This window comes from Gorilla gorilla, chromosome 7 (assembly GCF_029281585.2).
Source record: "Gorilla gorilla gorilla isolate KB3781 chromosome 7, NHGRI_mGorGor1-v2.1_pri, whole genome shotgun sequence".
NCBI lineage: Eukaryota > Metazoa > Chordata > Mammalia > Primates > Hominidae > Gorilla > Gorilla gorilla.
Genome location: NC_073231.2, coordinates 54,705,261 through 54,726,949, shown reverse-complemented (window position 1 = coordinate 54,726,949; position 21,689 = coordinate 54,705,261). Strand labels below are relative to the sequence as shown.

Sequence of the window (21,689 nt, the reverse complement as noted above, 5' to 3'; positions counted from 1 at the left end):
GGTGATAATACCACTCTTATTTTTCTACTACTATTTTGATCTTTTTTTGGTTAGTGTCTGTTGGATATAAAAATGCTCTAGGAATAAATTCTCGGTGCTGCAAAGTGAAACCAGCACTCAGGCAAAAGTTTTCTCAGCAAGGCAATTTACTGCTGCAGAAGGGTGCCACTTGCATCAATCAAGATCACAAAAGATCACAATCAAGATCACCGAACAAAGGAGAGGTTTTTCTTTTTTTTCAATCCCTGACACGTAGTCTTTACCTCTGTGTCACTCCCCCATAGGCTGGGGTCGGACCACGCAATCTGAGCTGACCTGATTGGCTACTTGCAAATATTTTTCTAAATATGGAAGAGAAGGGGGACGTGAGGTACAGTGGTGACATGTGCAGTTTCGGGGGAACAATGTTGCAGGTAACCAAGGGAACAGATGTGAGTTATTGATTAGATCTGACAGGAAGCGGGTAGGCTGTTTACAGTAACTAGGGGCAAGGAGACATGTAGAAAGAGAAAGTTGAGTTTGAGAACAAAGGACAAGGAAGTTAACAGGCTAAACCTTTGAAGATAAACTGATTCATTGTATCTTATAGTGTCTTTTATTTTTTTCTGTTTGTTCTAAAAGTATTACTATTTCCTGAGCTTTCTGTCCAGTCTTCCCTTCTTACTCTATATGATTTAACTCATTTCATCTGTTTTTTCTAGCCAGTGCTCTGTATTCTTTATCTCTAGCCTAGACTTAAGAAATATCTTTTCCTGGCAAATAAGGATGATTTTTCAAATAATAATTTAAAAAAACCATCTGTGGGCCAGGCATCGTGGCTCACGCCTGTAATCCCAGCACTTCGGGAGGCTGAGGCTGGTGGATCACCTGAGGTCGGGAATTCAAGACCAGCCTGACCAACATGGCCAAACCCTGTCTCTACTAAAAATACAAAAAATTAGCCAGGCATGGTGGTACATGCCTGTAATACCAGCTACTTGGGAGGCTGAGGCAGGAGCATCTCTTGAACCCGGGAGGTGGAGGTTGTGGTGAGCCGAGATCGTGCCATTGTACTCCAGCCTGGGCAACAGGAGTGAAACTCTGTCTCAAAAAAAAAAAAAAAAAAAAAAGACAAAAAAAAAACCCATCTGTGGTGGTTAATTTTATATATCAACTAGACTGGTCTGAGGGATGCCCAGATAGCTGGTAAAACATCACTACTGCTGTGTATTTGTGAGGGTGTTTCTGGAAGAGATTAGCATTTGAGTATGTAGACTGAATAAAGGCATCACAAATCCCTTGAGGGCTTGAATAGAATAAAAGACAAAGAGAGAGCAAATTTGTACTCAGCTTGAGCTTGGATATCCCTCAGGCCCTCCCTCAGGCCTTCTCATCAGACTGAGATTTAACACTATTAGCTCTGTCGGCCTCCAGCTTGCACACGCAGACTGTGGGACTTTCTAGCCTCCATAATTGCATGAGCCAGTCCCTCATAATAAATCTGTTTCTATATATCTATATTTTGTTGGTTCTCTCTGGAGAACCCTGACTAAATACACTGTTTAAAAAAGGAGTAAAACTTGCACAGAGATGTTTAGAGCAGCTTTATTCATAGTTTATCAAAATGTGGAAGCAACCAAGGTGTTCTCCAGTAGGGGAAGGAATAAATAAACTGTGGTATCTCCATAAAATGGAATGTTATTCCACACTAAAAAGAAATGAGCTATCAACCATGAGAATACATGGAGGAACCTTAAATGCATATTACTAGGCGAAAGAAGCCATTCTGAAAAGGCTATATACTGTGTGATTCCAACTTCATGACATTCTGGAAAAGGCAAAACTGTGGAGACAATAAAAGGATCAGAGATGCCAGGGGTTGGGAAGGAGGGTAAATTAATAGGTGGAACACAGGATTTTTAGGGCAGTGAAACTATTCTGTATGATATAATAATGGTGGATACATATCATTATTCATTTGCCTTAACCCACAGGATGTACAGTACTGAAAGTGTACTGTTAGGTAAACTGTGGACTTTAGATGATGATGTGTCACTGTAGGTTCATCCATTAGAATAAATGCACCACTCTTGTGTGGGATATTGATAGTGGGAAGACTGCCCAATTAAGAAATCTGTACTTTCTACTCAATTTTGCTGTACATTTAAACTGCTCTAAAAAATAAACTCTGTTTTAGCCTGTAACCCCAGCACTTTGGGAGGCTGAGGGGGTGTATCACTTAAGGCCAGGAGTTCCTGACCAGACTGGCCAACATGGTGAAACCTTGTCTCTACTAAAAATACAAAAATTAGCCGGGTGCTGTGGTGCATGCCTGTAATACCAGCTATTTAAGAGGCATGAGAATCGCTTGAACCTGGGAGGGGGGTTGCAGTGAGCCAAGATCCTAGCATTGCACTTCAGCCTGGGTGACAGAGCGAGACTCTGTCTCAAAAATAAATACATAAATACATAAATAAACTCTGTTTTTAAAAATGAGCAAAAGGCCAGGCACGGTGGCTCATACTTCTAATCCTAGCACTTTGGGAAGCCGAGGTGGGAGGATCACTTGAGGTCAGGAGTTCAAGACCAGCCTGGCCAACATGGCAAAACCCCATCTTTACTAAAAATATCAAAATTAGCCAGGCATGGTGGCATATACCTGCAGTCCCAGCTACTTGGGAGGCTGAGGTGGGAGAATCGCTTGAACTCGAGAGGTGGAGAATGCAATGAGCTGAGATCACACCACTGTACTCCAGCCTGGGCAACAGAGCAAGAGTCCGTCTCAAAACAAACAAACAAACAAAAAAACAGAGCAAAAGACTTAAACAGATACTTCACAAAATAAGATCTCAAAATACCCCCAAAATGTGAAGAAAACCCTAGAATTGCTAAAATTAAAAAAGTACTAACAATACCAATTATTACTGACAAAGATGTAGAGTACCTGGAGCTCTCTTAATTACTTGTGGGAGTGTAATTGGTCCAATTACCTTGGGAAATGTTAGGCAGTTTCTTTCCCCCTCCCCTTCCCCTTCCCCTCCCCTCCCTTCCCTTCTCTTCTTCCTTCTTTTTTTTAATTTCTTTTTTTTTTTTTTTTTTTGTGACGGAGCCTCACTCTGTCACCCAAGCTGGAGTGCAGTGGCGCCACCTCGGCTCACTGCAACAACCTCCGCCTCCTGGGCTCAGACGATTCTCCTGGAATAGCTGGGATTGCAGACATGCACCACCACACCTGGTTAATTTTTGTATTTTTAGTAGAGACAGGGTTTCGCCATGTTGGCCAGGCTGGTCTCGAACTCCTGACCTGAAGTGATCCTCCCACCTCAGCTTTCCAAAGTGTCAGGATTACAGGCATGAGCCATTGCACCCGGCCATGTTAGGCAGTTTCTATTAAAACTATATATATCCTATGATCTAACAGTTTTATACCTGGGTACTCAAGCGAATGCTCAAGAGAAATGAGCATTTACATGTACCTTGCTATCTTTGTGTAAGAATTACCTTAGCACTCTTATTTGTAATAGCTAAAAACAGACAGATGAGTACATGAATTGTGTTACAATAATATAATGAAATACTTTACAGCAATGAAAAAGAACTGTAATTTGTAAACAACATGAATGAATCTCACCGTGTTGAATTATAGAAGTCAGAAGGCACAACTAATATATGGTTGCAAATGTTAGAATAGTGGTGGTTAGACAGGCAAGGCATGGATATTGACTCAGTTCTTAAACTGTTTTCTGTCTAGATCTAGGTGGTGGTTACAAAGGTATATGCATATATAAAAATTTGCTGGACACTTATGTGTATATTTTTCTGTGTAGGTTATACCTCAATTTAAATAAAAATGATAGGTTTTCCTTTGTTTTTTTTTTTTTTTTTCTCCATCTCCCAGGCTGGAGTACAGTGGCACAACCTCAGCCCATTGCAACTTTTGCCTCCCGCATTCAAGCTATTCTCCTGCCTCAGCCTCCCAGGTAGCTGGGATTACAGGCACACACTACCATACCCGGCTATTTTTTGTGGAGATGGGATTTTGCTATGTTGGCCAGGCTAGTCTTGAACTCCTAACCTTAGGTGATCTGCCCACCTTGGCCTCCAGAAGTGCTGGGATTACAGGCGTGAGCCACCGTGCCCCAGCCAAAGAAATATTTGACATTTTAGTTTTTCATGCTTTTAAAAAAAATTTTTTTTTTTTTTTTTTTGAGACAGAGTCTTGCTCTGTCACCAGGCCAGAGTACAGTGGCGTGATCTCGGCTCACTGCAACCTCTGCCTCCCGGGTTCAAGCCATTCTCCTGCCCCAGCCTCCCAAGTAGCTGGGACTACAGACACGTGCCACCATGCCCAGCTAATTTTTGTATTTTTAGTAGAGACGGGGTTTCACCATGTTAGCCAGTTTGGTCTCGATCTCTTGACCTCATAATCTGCCCACCTCAGCCTCCCAAAGTGCTGGGATTACAGGTATGAGCCACCATGCCTGGGCTTTAATGATAGGTTTTCAAACTCCACATAAAACCATCCTTTCTCCTTGCCTGTTTTTTTGCCAGTCATTTCCAGCTTTGACATCATTTTTGGTTCTTTGCTCTTTTTATTCACCATTGGCTCTCAGAGGATTCATTTATAAAACTGATAATAGATCCTGGTAACATTAAGATATATCTGCCTGATCAAAGATATAGTCACAGACCTTTTTTAGTAATCAATAAATATATATTCCTGCCAGTGTTTAGCACTCTACCACATAGTTTCATCTAGATACACTTCTGTCATCTTAGACTCACCTTCATTAAAGAGTTTTACTCTCCAGCATTTCCTTATATGATAGCCATAATTTCTCTCATCTCCAATCAAAACCTTGGAGTATTTTGATTTTTCTCCTCTTCCTCATTGCGCTAGCCAGCCACTTTACGTTTGTTGTTGTTGTTTTAAAAAGTGATGGGGTCTCGCTTTGTTGACTCTTAACTCATGAGCTCAAGGGACCCTCCTCCCTCAGCTTCCTGAGTAGCTGGGACTTCAGGCATGCAACGTCACACCCAGCTTTACCAGCTACTTTACCAACTTTGGTTAATTCTTTTATTGGCATATTGAATCCATCTATTCTTTTCCATTCCTGTTAGTATTAACCTACTTTTTTAGGATTTTTTACTAAAATGGCTTTATGCATTATCTCTATTAATTCCTACAACTCTGTGAGTACTGTTCCTATCTAGAGATAACTTGTTAATACTTACCATTTAGTAGGTGGCACAACAAGGGTACAAACTCAAGTCCAGAGCCTTCATACTTCAATATTTTATGTCATTAGCTTTAGAATATAAACGTGTTGAAAGTTGAGTGTAATCACAATATGAAAAAATTAAAATAGAAAACACCCAGCTGGGCACAGTGCCTCAGGCCTGTAATCCCAGCACTTTGGGAGGCCAAGGTGGGTGGATCACCTGAGGTCAGGCGTTTGAGACCAGCCTGGCCAACATGGTGAAACCCCGTCTCTACTAAAAATACAATAATTAGCTGGGTGTGGTGGCGCATGCCTGTAATCCCAGCTACTCAGGAGGCTGAGGCACGAGAATCACTTGAATCTGGGATGCAGAGGTTGCAGTGAGCTGAGATCGCGCCACTGCCGTCCAGCCTGGGCGATGGAGTGAGACTCTGTCTCAAAACAAAAACAAAAACAAAACACTCAAAATTTCGAATAGGTTTTTCAAACTACTCCCTTTTTGTTTAGTTACATGGTATAGTGGATAAAAGCACAGACTTACAGAAACATTTAGTTTGAGTCCTAACTTTGCCACTTATAAACATGTGACCCTTACTCAAGTTATACTAACTATGCTTTAGTTTGCCCCTCTACAAATAGAAGATAATTTGATCTCTACCTTAATAAGATGGTTTGTGATAATTGAGACTTTATATGTAATGACTTAATAAGCATAAAAATGTTCCTGATAATCCCGGGTACATAACAAATGTTCTGTGAAGTTAGCTCATTATTAATATAATTTAGTGGTGTTTGGATATTTTAGCTAAGGGCCCTTGTTTGGAATACCAATAAATAAAGGAGACTAAAAGCATTATTTCACTAATTCAAATATATATCAAAAGTTCTTTTACACTCCCTGGCACCATAATCCCTCCCATTCACTCTGTGCCCCACTTCCCATACCCAGATATACATACTGTATATCTGATAGAATTATACTTATAAAGGTAAGTGAAAAACATATTAGAAAATTAGAACTTTCCAGCCGGGCGCGGTGGCTCACACCTTAATCCCAGCACTTTGGGAGGCTGAGGTGGTGGATCGCCTGAGGTGAGGTCAGGAGATTAAAACCAGCCTGACCAACATGGTGAAACCCTGTCTCTACTAAAATACAAAATTACCCGGGCATGGTGGTGCATGCCTGTACTCCCAGCTACTTGGGAAGCTGAGGCAGGAGAATTGCTTGAACCCGGGAGGCGAAGGTTGCAGTGAGCCAAGATTGCACCATTGTACTCCAGCCTGGGCGACAAGAGCGAAACTCCGTCTCAAAAAAAAGAGGAAAGTTAGAACTTTCCGTCATGTTAAAATTTTCTATAGAGCCAAATGTGTATACTGTTTTTTTTTTTTTTTTTTTTTTTTACAGCTTTTCAAAGGATTAAAAAATAATACTTAATTTAAACTTTGGTGAATTCAGCAAACTTTCTTCTTTTTTCTTTTCTTTTTTTTGAGATGGAGTTATGCTCTTGTCACCCAGGCTGGAGTTCAGTGGCGTGATCTCAGCTCACTGCAACCTCTGCATTCCGGGTTCAAGCGATTTTCCTGCCTCAGCCTCCCAAGTAGCTGGGATTACAGGTGTATGCTACCATGCCCAGCTAATTTTTGTGTTTTTAGTAGAGATGGGGTTTCACCATGTTGGCCAGGCTGGTCTTGAACTCCTGACTTCAGGCAATCTTCCTGCCTTGGCCTCCAGAGTGTTGGAATTACAGGTGTGAGCCACCACACCCGGCCAAATTCAGCAAACTTTCTAAAACAACTATTCTACCATATTGAGTCAAACTCTTCTACCTAGGTTCAAGGTTTGTCTAATAGGATTTCTGTTTCTTTTTCCCTTTTTCCCAATATAAGCTTTTAGCTCAGATTCTCATATGAACTCACACCCTATTATACTTCATCCTGTTTTCCCCCACTGCTGTTCATTTTTACCCATGATGCTCATCCTCCTTCTTTCATTAGCGCTCAGCTCTTTTCAGTTTATTTTCACCCAGCACTTGGCATATTTGTGGCACCTTTACTTTTTCTTCGTATTCTCTGTCGTTATCTATAAAGCTCTTCTCACAACGTAGACCACAAACTGTTTCTGGTCATGATGAGATAAAGGGCTTACATCACTATGTAAATCAACTATGGCATACAGCATACTGTTTGGTTTAGCTGACTTTTTGAGCAAGATTTTCTTTTTTTTTTTTTTTGAGAGGGAGTCTTGCTCTGTCACCCAGGCTAGAGTGTAGTGGCGTGATCTCAGCTCACTGCAACCCCCCACCTCCCAGGATCAAGTGATTTTCCTGCCTCAGCCTCCTGAGTAGCTGGGATTACAGGTGTGCTCCACCACACCCAGCTAATTTTTTTTTTTTTGTACTTTTAATAGAGATGGGATTTTACTATGTTGGCCAGGTTGGTCTCAAACTCCTGACCTCAAGTGATCCGCCCGCCTCAGCCCCCCAAAATGCTGGGATTACAGACATGAGCCACCGCACCCAGCCTTTAAGGAAGATTTTCTTTTTTTGTTTTTCTTTTTTCTTTTTTTTAAGACGGACTCTCACTCTGTTGCCCAGGTTTGAGTGCAGTGGCGCTATTTGCAACCTCCGCCTCCTGGCTTCAAGCGATTCTCCTGCCCCAGCCTCCCAAGTAGCTGGGATTACAGGTTCCTGCCACCACGCCCAGCTAACTTTTGTATTTTTATTAGAGTTGGAGTTTCATCATGTTGGCCAGGCTGGTCTCAAACTCCTGACCTCAAACAATCCGCCTCCCTTGGCATCCCAAAGTGCTGGGATTACAGATGTGAACCACCACGCCTGGCCTTAAGCAAGATTTTATTGATGAGAGAGCAGTGTATTGATTCGTGTTCTGGTGCAAACTCCTTTATCTTGTTAGAGACCAACACTTCCAGTAAACTCGTCTATACCATACAAGTTAACATTGTAATTCTGTCAGATATACAGTATATTGATGGGGAGTGGGGCAGAGAATGAATGGCAGTGGTTATGGTGCTAGTGAATATTAAAAGACTTTATTCATTGGTTTTGGCCTTTCAGCATCTGAATTTCTGTTCTGTATTTCTGGAATTCATTCCTTTATGATTTTTGGTGGGAAGCTTAACCTGCTTGTTACAATAGCCAGGTACTTGCTTTGTCAGCCTCCCTTTTGCTACAACACGTGAGCTGTGGACTTGGTCTAGCAAATGCACCAGTACAGACAGCATCTTTGGAGTTGGGGACATGGAAAAGGAGGAACTGCGTGGACCCTGTCTGTGGTGGTAGTAGCAAATGCAGTGGTGTTTTCCCAGGGCCAAGTCTGCTGCAGTTTTGAACGTCCTTGGTTGTGTAGCCTATAAATTGGTTTCTCTGAAGATTATTATCCACCAGATATCTTTTCACAAATGTATTTTTTACTTAAATTAGCCATACTAGGTTTTTGTTGCTTCCAGCTAAGAACACTGACTGAAAAAAATACTAACAAAAGAAAACAAAACACCTTATGCTGTTACAGTTACTTTAAGCAAGCTGATCACAAGCAAATCTTGTTTTCTCTTAAATTACACATGAAGTTTTTTTTTTTTTTGAGACAGAGTCTCGCTCTGTCACCCAGGCTGGAGTACAATGGCGTGATCTTGGCTCACCGCAACCTCCACCTCCTGGGTTCAAGCGATTCTCCTGCCTCGGCCTCCTGAGTAGCTGGGATTACAGGCATGCACCGCCACGCCCGGCTAATTTTGTATTTTTAGTAGAGATGGGGTTTCTCCATGTTGGTCAGGCTGCACATGAAGTTTTAAAAATGTTTTAGGCTTGCTCTGTGAGACATGTAGACAGTACAAATTCTAAATAATAATGATTTCATTTTAGTATTTGCATTTTAAATTTTCAGTGTGTTTTATGGACCATGTGCTGCTATGTATGCCTGAAGAAGTACTTGAAATGCAAATGTGGGGAGACTTTGCCATATAAATGCTTGGCTGGATTAAGCGCCTAATTAGGATGGTTTTTCAACAAGTTGGAGTAAGCATGCAATCGGTGAGTGCTCAAAATTCATTTTTTAAATCCCGACATTTAGATATTTTAAGAATTTTTTCTGAGAAAATGAAATAAATCTATATATGACCAACATCTTGAATTCAATATGTTTATGTACTGTTTAATTTGCTTTCTATTTAAATCATAGAAGTGAATCTTTTCTCAGCATCTGAAGTAAGGAAGTAACTTTCTGGGTTACATTGAAAACTTACCAGTATTCATGTGACCATTAAGAGCAATATATTTGTTATTAGTGAGGAAAAGGCTTAAATAAGCAGAAAAATCATTGCATAAAATATGCTTGGCCAACACTTGACAGCGCTCTTAATGTTGTAGAATCATTAACATTGAATGCTGTTATAATGTGTTTAAACAACACAGTTGCTTAAAAGGTAAGTTATGTCTCTTAAAAATAACAACTATTGATAAGAAGAAAAAAAAGTTACTATAATGATTGTTCTATGCTAGAGATGTTAGTTTTTACCTTGACATTTTTTTATAAGTATTTTCTACTGATATATAAAGTTTGTTTAGACCTATAAATTATTAGAGCAAGTATTGTGCCAAGTACATTTTGTAGAATATTTTGTTTTACATTTTGAAATTCATTTATTTTCATGGCTATGACATAGAATTAAATTTTATTTATTGAAAATACAGGCAGGTTACATAATTTGAATGTGGGTATACTTTTTTTTTTTTGGACAGGGAGTCTTGCTGTATTGCCCAGGCTGGAGTACAGTGGAGCAATCTCGGCTCACTGCAACCTCTGCCTCCCAGGTTCAAACGATTCTCCTGCCTCAGCTCCCCGAGTAGCTGGGATTACAGGCTCACACCACCACAGCCAGCTAATTTTTGTATTTTTTAGTAGAGATGGGGTTCCACTATGTTGGCCAGGCTGGTCTTGAACCCCTGACTGCCCACCCTGGCCTCCCAGAGTGCTGGGATTATAGACGTGGACCACTGTGCCTGGCAGAATATGGGTATACTTTTTAGTGCACTTTTACTTTTTTGTTTTTGTGCCTGAACTTTGAATCTCCCCAACTTCCAAGGTTACATCTGTTTTCTTCAGCGATTAAAAAGTAGAGAACCAAATAAAATTATCTTTGTTTATAGCTGCATAATTTTGAGATTATTAGCTTGAAGATAAGCAATAGGAAAATGACTTGTAAATTTATTGGTATTTTCATATCTTTCAGATATATGTTGCTATGTTTTAAATTTCACTTAGTGGCCAGTCGCAGTGCTCAGGCCTGTAATCCCAGCACTTTGGGAGACGGAGGCAGGAGGATGGCTGGAGCCTAGGAATTCGAGACCATCCTGGGCAATATAGTGAGACCCTATCTCTACAGAAACTTTAAAAAATTTAGCTGGGCATGGTGACACGTACCTCTAGTCCCAGCTATTCGGGAGGCTGAGGTGGGAGGATTGCTTGAGCCTGACAGGCAGAGGTTGCAGTAAGCTGAGATTGTGCCACTGTACTCCAGCCTGAGCAATAGAATAGAGCAAGACCCTATCTTAAAAAAAAAAAAAAAAAAAAAAAAAACTTCACTTAGCTCAGTTTTATCATAGTGTGGATTGACATTTTAGTAATGACAGCAAAAGTTTCTTTTTCTCTTGCTTGCACAAGGAAGGGAAGTTTTTGTTATTTATGATTTCCAAAAACCAAAGCTTTATAATTTCTATTTATTATAATTTTAGTAAGAAGTATAGTTTAATGGTAAGATTGTGGGTCCTGGATTTAAACACACTTGAATCTGAAATTTGTCTCTGTCAGTTATTGCCTTCGTCTGCAAAGTAGCTGTAAGAATTGCTACTGCTATAAGAATTGTTACCTGTGGATTAAATGACAGAGTGTGTAAAGCATCTAGCACAGTGGCTTGTACAGTGTAGGTACATTCAATAATAGTTTCTTAGATTTTGCTGTTACCAGCCTCCCACCCCAGGACAGGTCAATATGAGTAGTGCTAATTGAGGCCAAAGTGCAGAATTCTGTTTCAGGCACAGATAGCATGCTTTATTTAGCTTGTTCACTTTAAGCTGGAAAGTGGGTGCCGTTCATCAAAGAATGGACCAGCTAAAGGAGGATTAACTTGCTCAAAATATTGTAATTACAACTGAGAGTCCTTCCTACTAATGGTGGATTAGCAAGATCTGTTTTTAACTTATTGAAGCTAGCATATAATCGTCAACTTTAATCAGTTAGCTGAAAATTCATATAAAACCAAATTTTCTTCTAACATAAAGCAATGTGATCTTTTGGGGTTAACTAATTTCCAGTATTTTTTAGCTTGTTGCCTAAGAATAAAAATACAAAGGAATCTTTCGAGATTTTATATTTGGGCACCAGAAAATAAAAGAAGCTTTCTTAGCTCTACCTTTCAGTGATTAACATGTATTTTCCCATTGATCTGATATATACAGGCATACTTTGGAGATACTATGAATTTCATTTCAGATCACCACAATAAAGTGGTAGTGAAATACAGTGAATCACTTTTTTTTTTTCTTTGAGACAGTCGCACTCTGTTGCCCAGGCTGGAGTACAGTGGTGCAGTCTTGGCTCATTGTAACCTCTGCCTTCTGGGTTCAGGTGATTCTCCTGCCTCAGCCTCCCAAGTAGCTGAGATTACAGGTGTGTGCCATCACACCAGGCTAATTTTTTAATATTTTTAGTAGAGATGGGGTTTCACCATGTTAGCACTTCATGCTTCTTCATCTTGCACTTTTATGTTATAGAGATGGCTTTTTTCCTTATGCCTCATTAACCAACTTCTGCTAGCTTCAGCTTTTCTTTTGTAGCTTCCTTGCTTCTCTCAGCCTTCACAGAATTGAAGAGAATTAGAACCTTGCTCTGGATTAGGCTTTGGCTTAAGGGAATGTTGTGGCTGGTTTGATATTTATTTTCTCTATGTCAGAAATAAGGCCTTCTTGCTTTCTTAACATTCATGTGTTCACTGTAGTAGCACTTTAAATTTCCTTCAAGAACTTTTCCTTTGCATTCACAACTTGGCTAACTATTTGGGCCAGAGACCTAGTTTTCAGCCTGTCTGGACTTTGAACATGCCTTCTTCACTAAGCTTAATACTTTCTAACTTTTGATTTAAAGTGAGAGACGTGCAGTGCTTCTTTTCACTTGAACACTTGGAGATCATTGTAGCATTAAACTGGCCTAATTCCAGTGTTGTTTTGACTCAGAATAGGGAGGTCTGAGATTGCGGAATAGCTGGTGGGTGGAACAGTCAAAAAACACATAACATTTATCGATTAAGTTTGCCATCTTACATGTGCTTGGTTCATGGCACCCCAAAACAATTAAAGTAGTAACAAATAACGTCAAAGATCACTGATCATAGATCACCATAATAGATATAATAAGAATGCATAAGTCAGGGCCTGGCCTGTAGAGGGATGGGGGGCAAGGGGAGGGGGAGCATTAGGACAATGCATGCGTTGTCCTGATGCATGTGGGGCTTAAAACCTGGATGACGGGTTGATGGGTGCAGCAAACCACCATGGCACATGTATACCTATTTAACAAACCTGCACGTTCTGCACATGTATCCCAGAACTTAAAGTATAATTAAAAAAAAAAAAAAATAGGCCAGGCGCCGTGGCTCACGCCTGTAATCCCAGCACTTTGGGAGGCCAAGGCGGGTGGATCACAAGGTCAGGAGTTCAAGACCAGCCTGGCCAATATGGTGAAACCCCATCTCTACTAAAAATACAAAAATCAACCAGGCATGATGGTGGGTGCCTGCCTGTAGTCCCAGCTTACTCAGGAGGCTGAGGCAGGAGAATCGCTTGAACCCAGGAGGCGGAGTTTGCAGTGAGCCGAGATTGTGCCACTGCACTCCAGCCTGGGCAACAGAGCAAGACCCCGTCTCAAAAAAAAATAGTAATGCATAAGTTTGAAATATTGTGTGAATCATCAAAACATGACACAGACATGAAGTGAGCACATGCTGTTGGAGAAATGGTGTCAGTAGACTTGGCTTGACACAAGGTTGCCACAAACCTTAAATTTGTAAAAAGAACAATATCTCTGAATTGCAGGAAAGTGAAATGCATTCCCGGCTAATTTTGTATCTTTAATAGGGATGGGGTTTCACCATGTTGGCCAGGCTGGTCTTGAACGCCTGACCTCAGGTGATCCACCCACGTTGGCCTCCCAAAGTTCTGGGATTACAGGCGTGAGCCACTGCGTCTGTCCTTTTAAATGAATTTGATACTGTGCTTGAAAGCATTCCAAGAGTGAAAACTACCTTCATCCTTTATTTTATCTTTTTTTTTTTTTTTTAAAGAAAAAAAGGCTGGCACGGTGGTTCATGCCTGTAATCCCAGCACTTTGGGAGGCTAAGGTGGGAGGATCACTGGAGTTCAGGAGTTTGAAGCCAGCCTGGATAATACAGTGAGACACGATCTCTACAAAAATTACAAAAATTAGCCGGGCATGGTGGTGTATGCCTGTAGTCCCAGCTACTTGGTAGGCTGAGGTGGGAGGATCACTTGACCCTGGGAGGCAGAGATTGCAGTCAACTGAGATCATGCCACTGCACTCCAGCGTAGACTATAAGAGTGAGACCCTGCTTCCAAAAAATAAAAAATAAGAAGAAATTGCATGCTTTTAGATTAGATTTTGTTTTGTTTCATTTTTCCCATTAGAACAGCCAGTGGTGATTGGCTCATTGTCTTTGACTCTGCACACTAATATTACTGTAATAGCCATCCCTGCTTAGCTTACTATGCCAGTGCTTACTGTGGCCAGTGCTTTTACATAAATTGCCTATATTCAATAGAACAATGCACTTTACAGATGAGAAACCTGAGGTTCAGAGTGTTTAACTGCCTTGAACAAAGTTACCTAAGTAGTAGAACTATAATGTGAACCCAATTCTGATTCCAAAATCCTTTCTCTTTTCAGTGTACTTTGCTACCCTTAGAAGGGAAAGATGACTGTTAATGTTTATTAAAAACATTATATATGGCCTGGTGCAGTGGCTCACACCTGTAATTCCAGCACTTTGGGAGGCTTAGGCAGGCGGATCACCTAAGGTTAGCAGTTCGAGACCAGCCTGACCAACATAGTGAAACCCTGTCTCTACTAAAAGTATAAAAATTAATTGGGCATGGTAGTGCATGCCTGTAGTCCCCACTACTCGGGAGGCTGAGGCAGGAGAATCCGGTTTGAACTCGGGAGGCACAGGTTGCAGTGAGCCAAGATCACGCCACTGCACTCCAGCCTGGGCGACAGAGCAAGACTCCGTCTCAAAAACAAAACAAAACAAAAAGGCCGGGCGCGGTGGCTTACGCCTGTAATCCCAGCACTTTGGGAGGCCGAGGCGGGTGGATCACGAGGTCAGGAGATCGAGACCATCCTGGCTAACACGGTGAAACCCCGTCTCTACTAAAAATAAATATAAAAAATTAGCTGGGCGAGGTGGCGGGCACCTGTAGTCCCAGCTACTCGGGAGGCTGAGGCAGGAGAATGGCGTGAACCTGGGAGGCAGAGCTTGCAGTGAGCCAAGATCACGCCACTGCACTCCAGCCTGGGCGACAGCAAGACTCCGTCTCAAAAAAACAAACAAACAACAACAAAAAAAACCATTATAAATACCTTAACTCATTTAATGCTCATAGGCTCATGAAGCAGATAATATCTCCATTTTATAGGTGAAAAAACAGAAGCATAGAGGGGTGAATAATTTGGCCAGCTTTATACAGGCAGTAAATTCGTAGAGGCTAATTTTAAAGCCAGGCCTATATGCTATAATGGCCTGTTTTCTCTTTACTGCCTTTTATTTTCCCTCAACATTTGTTTGAATTTAAAACTACATGCTCACATATCTCCAAACTTTTTATGTCCCTAAGCAAAAATGTTTTTTAAATTGCAGGAAGTGAGAATAGTGTGAAGCTAATGTGATTCTGATTAATTTCAGTATTTTATATTGGAAGAAAAGTTACTATAGCAAGTATCTATAATAATTTGTATTATTGTACTCTGGTTTTCTTTTGGTGCTTTGGAGGAGGAATGTGAGTAAGGAAGAAGAGAACTGAGGGAAGTGTTAATCTTTGGTTAAGGATTTAAAAATTGTTACAGAATTTCATCTTCCCATTTTCACTCCTTCCCCCTTCCCAACACACACTTTTAATTTTCCCTTAGCTCCCTGAGAATTAAGAATTTACATTTTGTTGGGTCCTAACTTTTTAAAGATCTGATTAACAGTATGGATGCTCTTCCCAGAAAAGTAACACATACACAATTTTGTGTGTAATTTTAGGGATACATGAACCTAATGCATTAATGCATTAATATCACATAGCTTGTCATGAAAAATATATTTTATTTATTTTTGTTTGTTCTTTGAGACGAAATCTTGTTGTGTCCCAGGCTGGAGTGCAGTGGCGCATTCTTGGCTCACTGTAGCCTCTGCCTCCCGGGTTCAAGTGATTCTCCTGCCTCAGCCTCCTGAGTAGCTGGGATTACAGGTGCCCGCCATCACCCCTGGCTAATTTTTGTATTTTTAGTAAAGACAGGGTTTCACCATGTTGGCCAGGCTGGTCTCGAACTCCTGACCTCAAGTGATCCACCCTCTTCAGCCTCCCAAAGTGCTGGGATTACAGGCGTGAGCCACCACACCCAGCCAGAAAAACATATTTTTCTTAGAGTTAAATTTATAGTTTTTCCTGCTAAAAGTTGCCCTCAAATAATAATGTATGTAAAACTAGTCTATAATAAATGAATTACCACATACAGCTTGAGTGCAGTCATCATGGATGAGACAGATGACAGCTTCAGATTCCAGCCTCACACGTCAACACTTTCTACAATAGCATTTCACAATGTTAAAAAAGAACAAACTACTTTCCTGTTGTCATCCTCCTCCTTGCTGTCATCACTTTCAAACACTGTTGCTAAATGTTATGGACTGTCATTACTAGACACAGACATGCATGTGCGCGCACACACACACACAGATTCACTGTTAGATTATGTAAAAGCAGTTTTCATAGATAAAGCATGGTTTTTCTGTTTAGCTATTTCTCTCTTTTTTTTTTTTTTTTTTTGAGACAGAGTCTCGCTCTGTCACCCAGGCTGGAGTGCAGTGGCGTGATCTTGCTCACTGCAACTTCTGCCTCCCGGTTCAAGCAATTCTGCCTCAAGCCTCCTGAGTAGCTGGGACTACAGGCACGTGCCACCACGCCTGGCTAAGTTTTTATATTTTAGTAGAGACGGGGTTTCGCCACATTGGCCAGGCTGGTCTCGAACTCCTGACCTCAGATGATCCACCCACCTCGGCCTTCCAAAGTGCTGGGATTACAGGCATGAACCACTGTGCCTGGCCCTGTTTAGCTGTTTCTTTTTTTTTTTTTTTGAGACAGAGTCTTGCTCTGTCCCAGGCAGGAGTGCAGTGGCACGATGTCAGCTCACGGCAACCTCTGCCTCCCAGGTTTAAGCTATTCTCCTGCCTTAGCCTCCTGAGTAGCTGGGATTACAGGTGTGCACCACCACACCTGGCTAATTTTGTATTTTTAGTAGAGACAGGGTTTCACCATGTTACCCAGGCTGGTCTTGAACTCCTGAGCTCGTGACCCGCCCACCTCGGTCTTCCAAAATGCTGGGATTACAGGCATGAGCCACCACGCCCAGCCAGCTATTTCTTAATGGCATTGGATTGTCTTATTTTCTAAATGAAATTGGATTATCTTGCTAGGCTTGGTGGCTCACGCCTGTAATCCCAGCACTTTGGGAGGCTGAGGTGGGTGGATCATGAGGTCAAGAGATCGAGACCATCCTGGCCAACATGGTGAAACCCCGTCTCTACTAAAAATACAAAAATTAGCCGGGTGTGGTGGCACGTGCCTGTAGTCTCAACTACTGGAGAGGCTGAGGCAGGAGAATTGCTTGAACCCGGGAGGCAGAGGTTGCAGTGAGCTGAGATCATGCCACTGCACTCCAGCCTGGCAACAGAGGGAGACTCTGTCCCAAAAAAAAAAAAAAAAAAAAAAAAAGAAATTGGATTATTTTATGACCATTTTCTTCTCCCTGCCTTCTCTCTTTCATCTAAAGAAATATTAATGACAGTTTGTCTTTAGAGGAAGTCTTTCCTTCTCTAAACTAGCATACTGACAAGACATAGTTCAGCCACAAGTTACGGTAGGAGATGCACTTGGGTCATACAGCCTCCCAATGCACAGATGGTGACTTTTCAGTACCATCTGTTCACTGTTTCTGCACAGCCATTTACAATTTCTCCCCCTCTATGAGGGCTGAATAGAAAAAAATAGAAAAGTAGTCAGACCTAGTTTTAGAGTTCCTGGAAATTAGCTATTCTTTCCCCTCACTTTTTCGTACCATCCAATAAAGGTTATGGCTCTTCATTCTAAATATTTCAGTCATTAGTTTACACAGACCCTTATTTGATATTTATTGGTGCTAAGTACTATGTAATTCACAAGTAACAGAAGAACACATTATGTTAGTCTACTGTGTATGCTTGAAAAAATAATCACATAAAGCAATCTGTTCTTTTCCTTCCTTTAACTTTGTAGAAGATACCTAAATAATCTACTTATTCCTTATAATTAAAAGCTGAATCGGCTGGGCGTTGTGGCTCATGCCTGTAATCCCAGCACTTTGGGAGGCCGAGACAATTAGATCACCTGAGGTCAGGAGTTCGAAACCAGCCTGGCCAACATCGTGAAACCCCGTCTCTACTAAAAATACAAAAATTAGCTGGGCATGGTGGCACCTGCCTATAATTCTAGCTAGATAGAATTGCTCTAACCCAGGAGGTGGAAGTTTCAGTGAGCCGAGATCGCACCACTGCACTCCAGCCTGGGTGACAGAGCGAGACTCCATCTAAAAAAATTCAAAAAAAAAAGCTGAATCATTGGCCACTTCTCTTGTTGAAGGCACCTAGTATTTTTCTGATATTAAACAGATGGAAACATAATAGTTGACATTTCACCCTGCAACATGTGTAGTGAAGAATGCTAAAAGCTGGCAGAAACATTAGTTCCTGACCTTGGCAAATCCTTTCTAAATTTTTCTTTGTGAGCTTTTTGTCCTCTTCATCTCCAGACAAGACCTTTGCTTGCCGGAGGGGAGAAAGATTCACTTTAGACTGTCTAATTGTCACATTGTGATGCACAAATAGCATTCCACTTGTACTACATCATAGGAGAATTTTGACTTGTGACTAAATAGAAGACTCAAGAAGAGAAATGACTGAATGGTATACTTACTTTTGCCCTATGGATTTATTTGTAAAAGAACAGGATCTATTAAAATGTATAAGGTAGGGCCATGTGCGGTGGTGCACGCCTGTAATCCTAGGAGTTTGGGAGGCTGAGACAGGTGGATCACCTGAGGTCAAGAGTTCGGGACCAGCCTGGCCAACATGGTGAAACCCCGTCTCTACTAAAAATACAAAAAAATTAGCCAGGCGTGGTGGCATTCACTTGTAATCCCAGCTACTGTAATCTCAGCTACTCAAGAGGCTGAAGCAGGAGAATCACTTGAACCTGGAGGGGGCAGAGGTTGCAGGGAGCCGAGATTGCTCCACTTCACTCCAGCCTGGGCGAAAGAGTGAAACTCCATCTCAAAAATAAATAAATAATAGTAATAATAATAAGGTAAAAAGTTTGCTTAAATACTGTCTTAGAGTTATTTGCCCATGTTTGTTCTTTTTTTGGTGGGTAGTCTGATGTTGACATTGTAGAACTGCGAGGCTTCCCATTTTTCTCTAGTCAGATGTTTTCCTTTCCCTTAGTCCTCACATGTTATTAAGACTACTTGTGTCATAATCCTGTATGATTATTGATGTGAATGATGTTTTCTTCTAAGCTTCAGAGTAACTTTGCTTCTTAACATTCTTTGTATACTATTCATATTTTAAAATTTTTATCTTCCTTTCTACTTACCAGTTTTCTAATCTTTGCCATCCTTTTTATTTACATTTCCGAAGCAAGAGCTATCATTTTTGTTGGTTATTGGAGTCAGTATAGGTTATAAATACTTTTTGGAACTCTTCTAGGTAAGATTCAGTGAAACTTTGGAAAATATGTGATGAAAATTATATGAAAGCTATGGCAGGTGCCAGGGGTATTATATATCCTTCTATGATTTCCACTTTGTTGGTTTTTTTCTCAGGGGGTGGGGGGCGGGGGGACATGGTCTCACTCTGTTGCTTAGGCTGGAGTGCAGTGGTGCAATCCTAACTCACTGCAGCCTGGAACTCCTGGGCTAAAGGGACCTTCCTGCTTTAGACTCTCCTGTAGCTAGGACGACAGCATGCATCACCACCCCTGGCTAATTTTCCAATTTTTTGTAGAGATGGCGGTCTCACAAAAAGACCCCAGGCTGGTCTCAAACTTCTGGCCTCAAATGATCCTCCTACCTCAGCCTCCCAAAGCACTGAGATTACAGATGTTAGCTACTGTGCCCAGCCCTGAACTCCACACTGACTCATACTGTTATCCTTGAATTGGACTTGATTGCTAAAATTTAAGAAATCAGATAGTTTCTGTGCTCATTTTATAAGTTGTATATGCTTTTATCTAAGGGTCTAGTTTGAGTTAGGTTTTGGAGCCTCCACTGTTTACAGTGAACAGTTGTTTGGTTATGCTGTTTGTTTATATTGGGGTAATTTCATTCTTTAAAGTAGAATGATCACGGATTGATCTTAAAAAAAGGGGTAGTATCCATTTCTCCAGAATTCATACTCAGCTGATTTGGTTCTTTTTAGTCTTTAGAATATAATTGTTTTTTGAGTTTTTATTTTGTTTTATTTTTGAGACAAGGTCTCGCTTTGTCACCCAGGCTGGAGTGCAGTGGTGCGATCTTGGCTCACTGCAACCTCCGCTTCCTGGGTTCAAGCAGTTCTCATGCCTCAGCCTCCCAAGTAGCTGGGATTACAGGTGTGCACCACCATGCCTGGCTAATTTTTGTATTTTTAGTAGAGATGGGGTTTTGCCATGTTGGCCAGGCTGGTCTTGAACTCCTGGCCTCAGGTGATCCGCCCATTTTGGTGTCCCAAAGTGCTGGGATTACAGGCGGGAGCCGCCGCACCTGGCCTTACATAATTGAATGTTAAAGTTTGATGAATTAAGTATAATAGTCATATAATTCTTACTCTTTTCTTTTAAAATTGCTTTTAATAGCATACTACCTTTCTTTACTTATTCTGTCCAGGCTTTCAAGTGTAGCACTCAAAACAGATGAATAGTTTTTCCTTTAAAGAGAGGTCATATACTTGGGGAGAAGTTTCAAGGTACAATTTGTAATGATTTACCTAACATTCAACACGTGTGCTTTTTGTTTTTTTTTTTTTTTTGCTTTGAGGGTTTGTTTTTGTCTTTAAGCATAGCATAATGTCCTGTTTTATTACGATTTCATCTGAGAAATTCTGCTCAGATGAAGTTTCTTACCTTTCCTTTGGGGAGCAGGCCTCCCAAGAGCAATATGCCTGGATTTCAGCCTTTTCTCACCCTTGGCCAAGCATTCTTGTGCAGCAAACAACATGGAGCACCCTGCATGGTACACATTCAGATTCTGAACTTTGTACTAATTTGGGATTGTTTTGAAAAGTGTATTACAGCAAAAGTAACATACATTTAATAAAAACTATGTATATCAAAATTCTAAAACTAAAAATATAGCAGAAGAGATAAAATAGTGTTTCTGTTGCAGAATAGTATGCAAACCTGATGAAAATAAAATTTTTACTGTAAGTATAGTATTTAAAAATTACTGGCTAGTTTATATTTTTATATAATATCTTACATTAAACTTTATTGAATTAATAATATCTATCTATCTATCTATATATGTATTCTTTATTTTTGGATTGAGAAACATTAGCTTATTTGCCATAATATTTAGAGCATTCTGATCCTGTAATTAATGTGTTAGTATGTCATACAAATAATTGTCTAATGCTTTGTCTTAACAGTTCTGTACATCTTGTAATTAAGCTTTCGGTTTTTCCTACTTCCTCAGGTACTTTGGTCTAGGAAGCCATATGGTTCGTCTCGAAGTATCGTAAGGAAAATTGGTACTAATTTGTCTCTGATTCAGTGTCCAAGAGTTCAGTTTCAGGTACTATATTTTATATATTTTAAGTATTTTATTAATATGTACATTAGAAATATAAATAGGCAAGATGGTTTTAAAAGCATTTTGTTTTTGAGACTTTTCACCAATTGATGCCACTATCAATACAATAAAAGAGGATTAAAAACCACAGTAAAGCCTTTCTAATTTTAGTTTCTCTGTGACGTGATTGAGATTTTTAAGATATTTATCCTTCTTAAGGATGCATATGTGAAGATTTAGGAGCATATAATAAGCTAAGCAGTTGTTAATTCCTAGGTGACCTCAAACATAGGCTTTATATTATTTCAGGTGCTTCATGTACCACCATTATTTTTCTTC

At 40.5% G+C, this 21,689-nt stretch overlaps 1 protein-coding gene across 7 annotated transcripts in view; it reads left to right on the top strand.

The window, feature by feature from the left end:
- The window catches only part of MTFR1 (mitochondrial fission regulator 1), a 127,782-nt gene that overhangs the window by 15,308 nt on the left and 90,785 nt on the right, over positions 1-21,689 (top strand). For all 7 annotated transcript variants that reach the window (XM_063709246.1, XM_055349496.2, XM_063709245.1 and 4 more), the window contains exons 2-3: positions 9,105-9,250; positions 21,255-21,353. In XM_063709246.1, coding sequence (XP_063565316.1) covers positions 9,185-9,250; positions 21,255-21,353 — 165 coding nt within the window. In that variant the 5' untranslated portion in view covers positions 9,105-9,184. The remainder of the gene's footprint in view (positions 1-9,104; positions 9,251-21,254; positions 21,354-21,689) is intronic.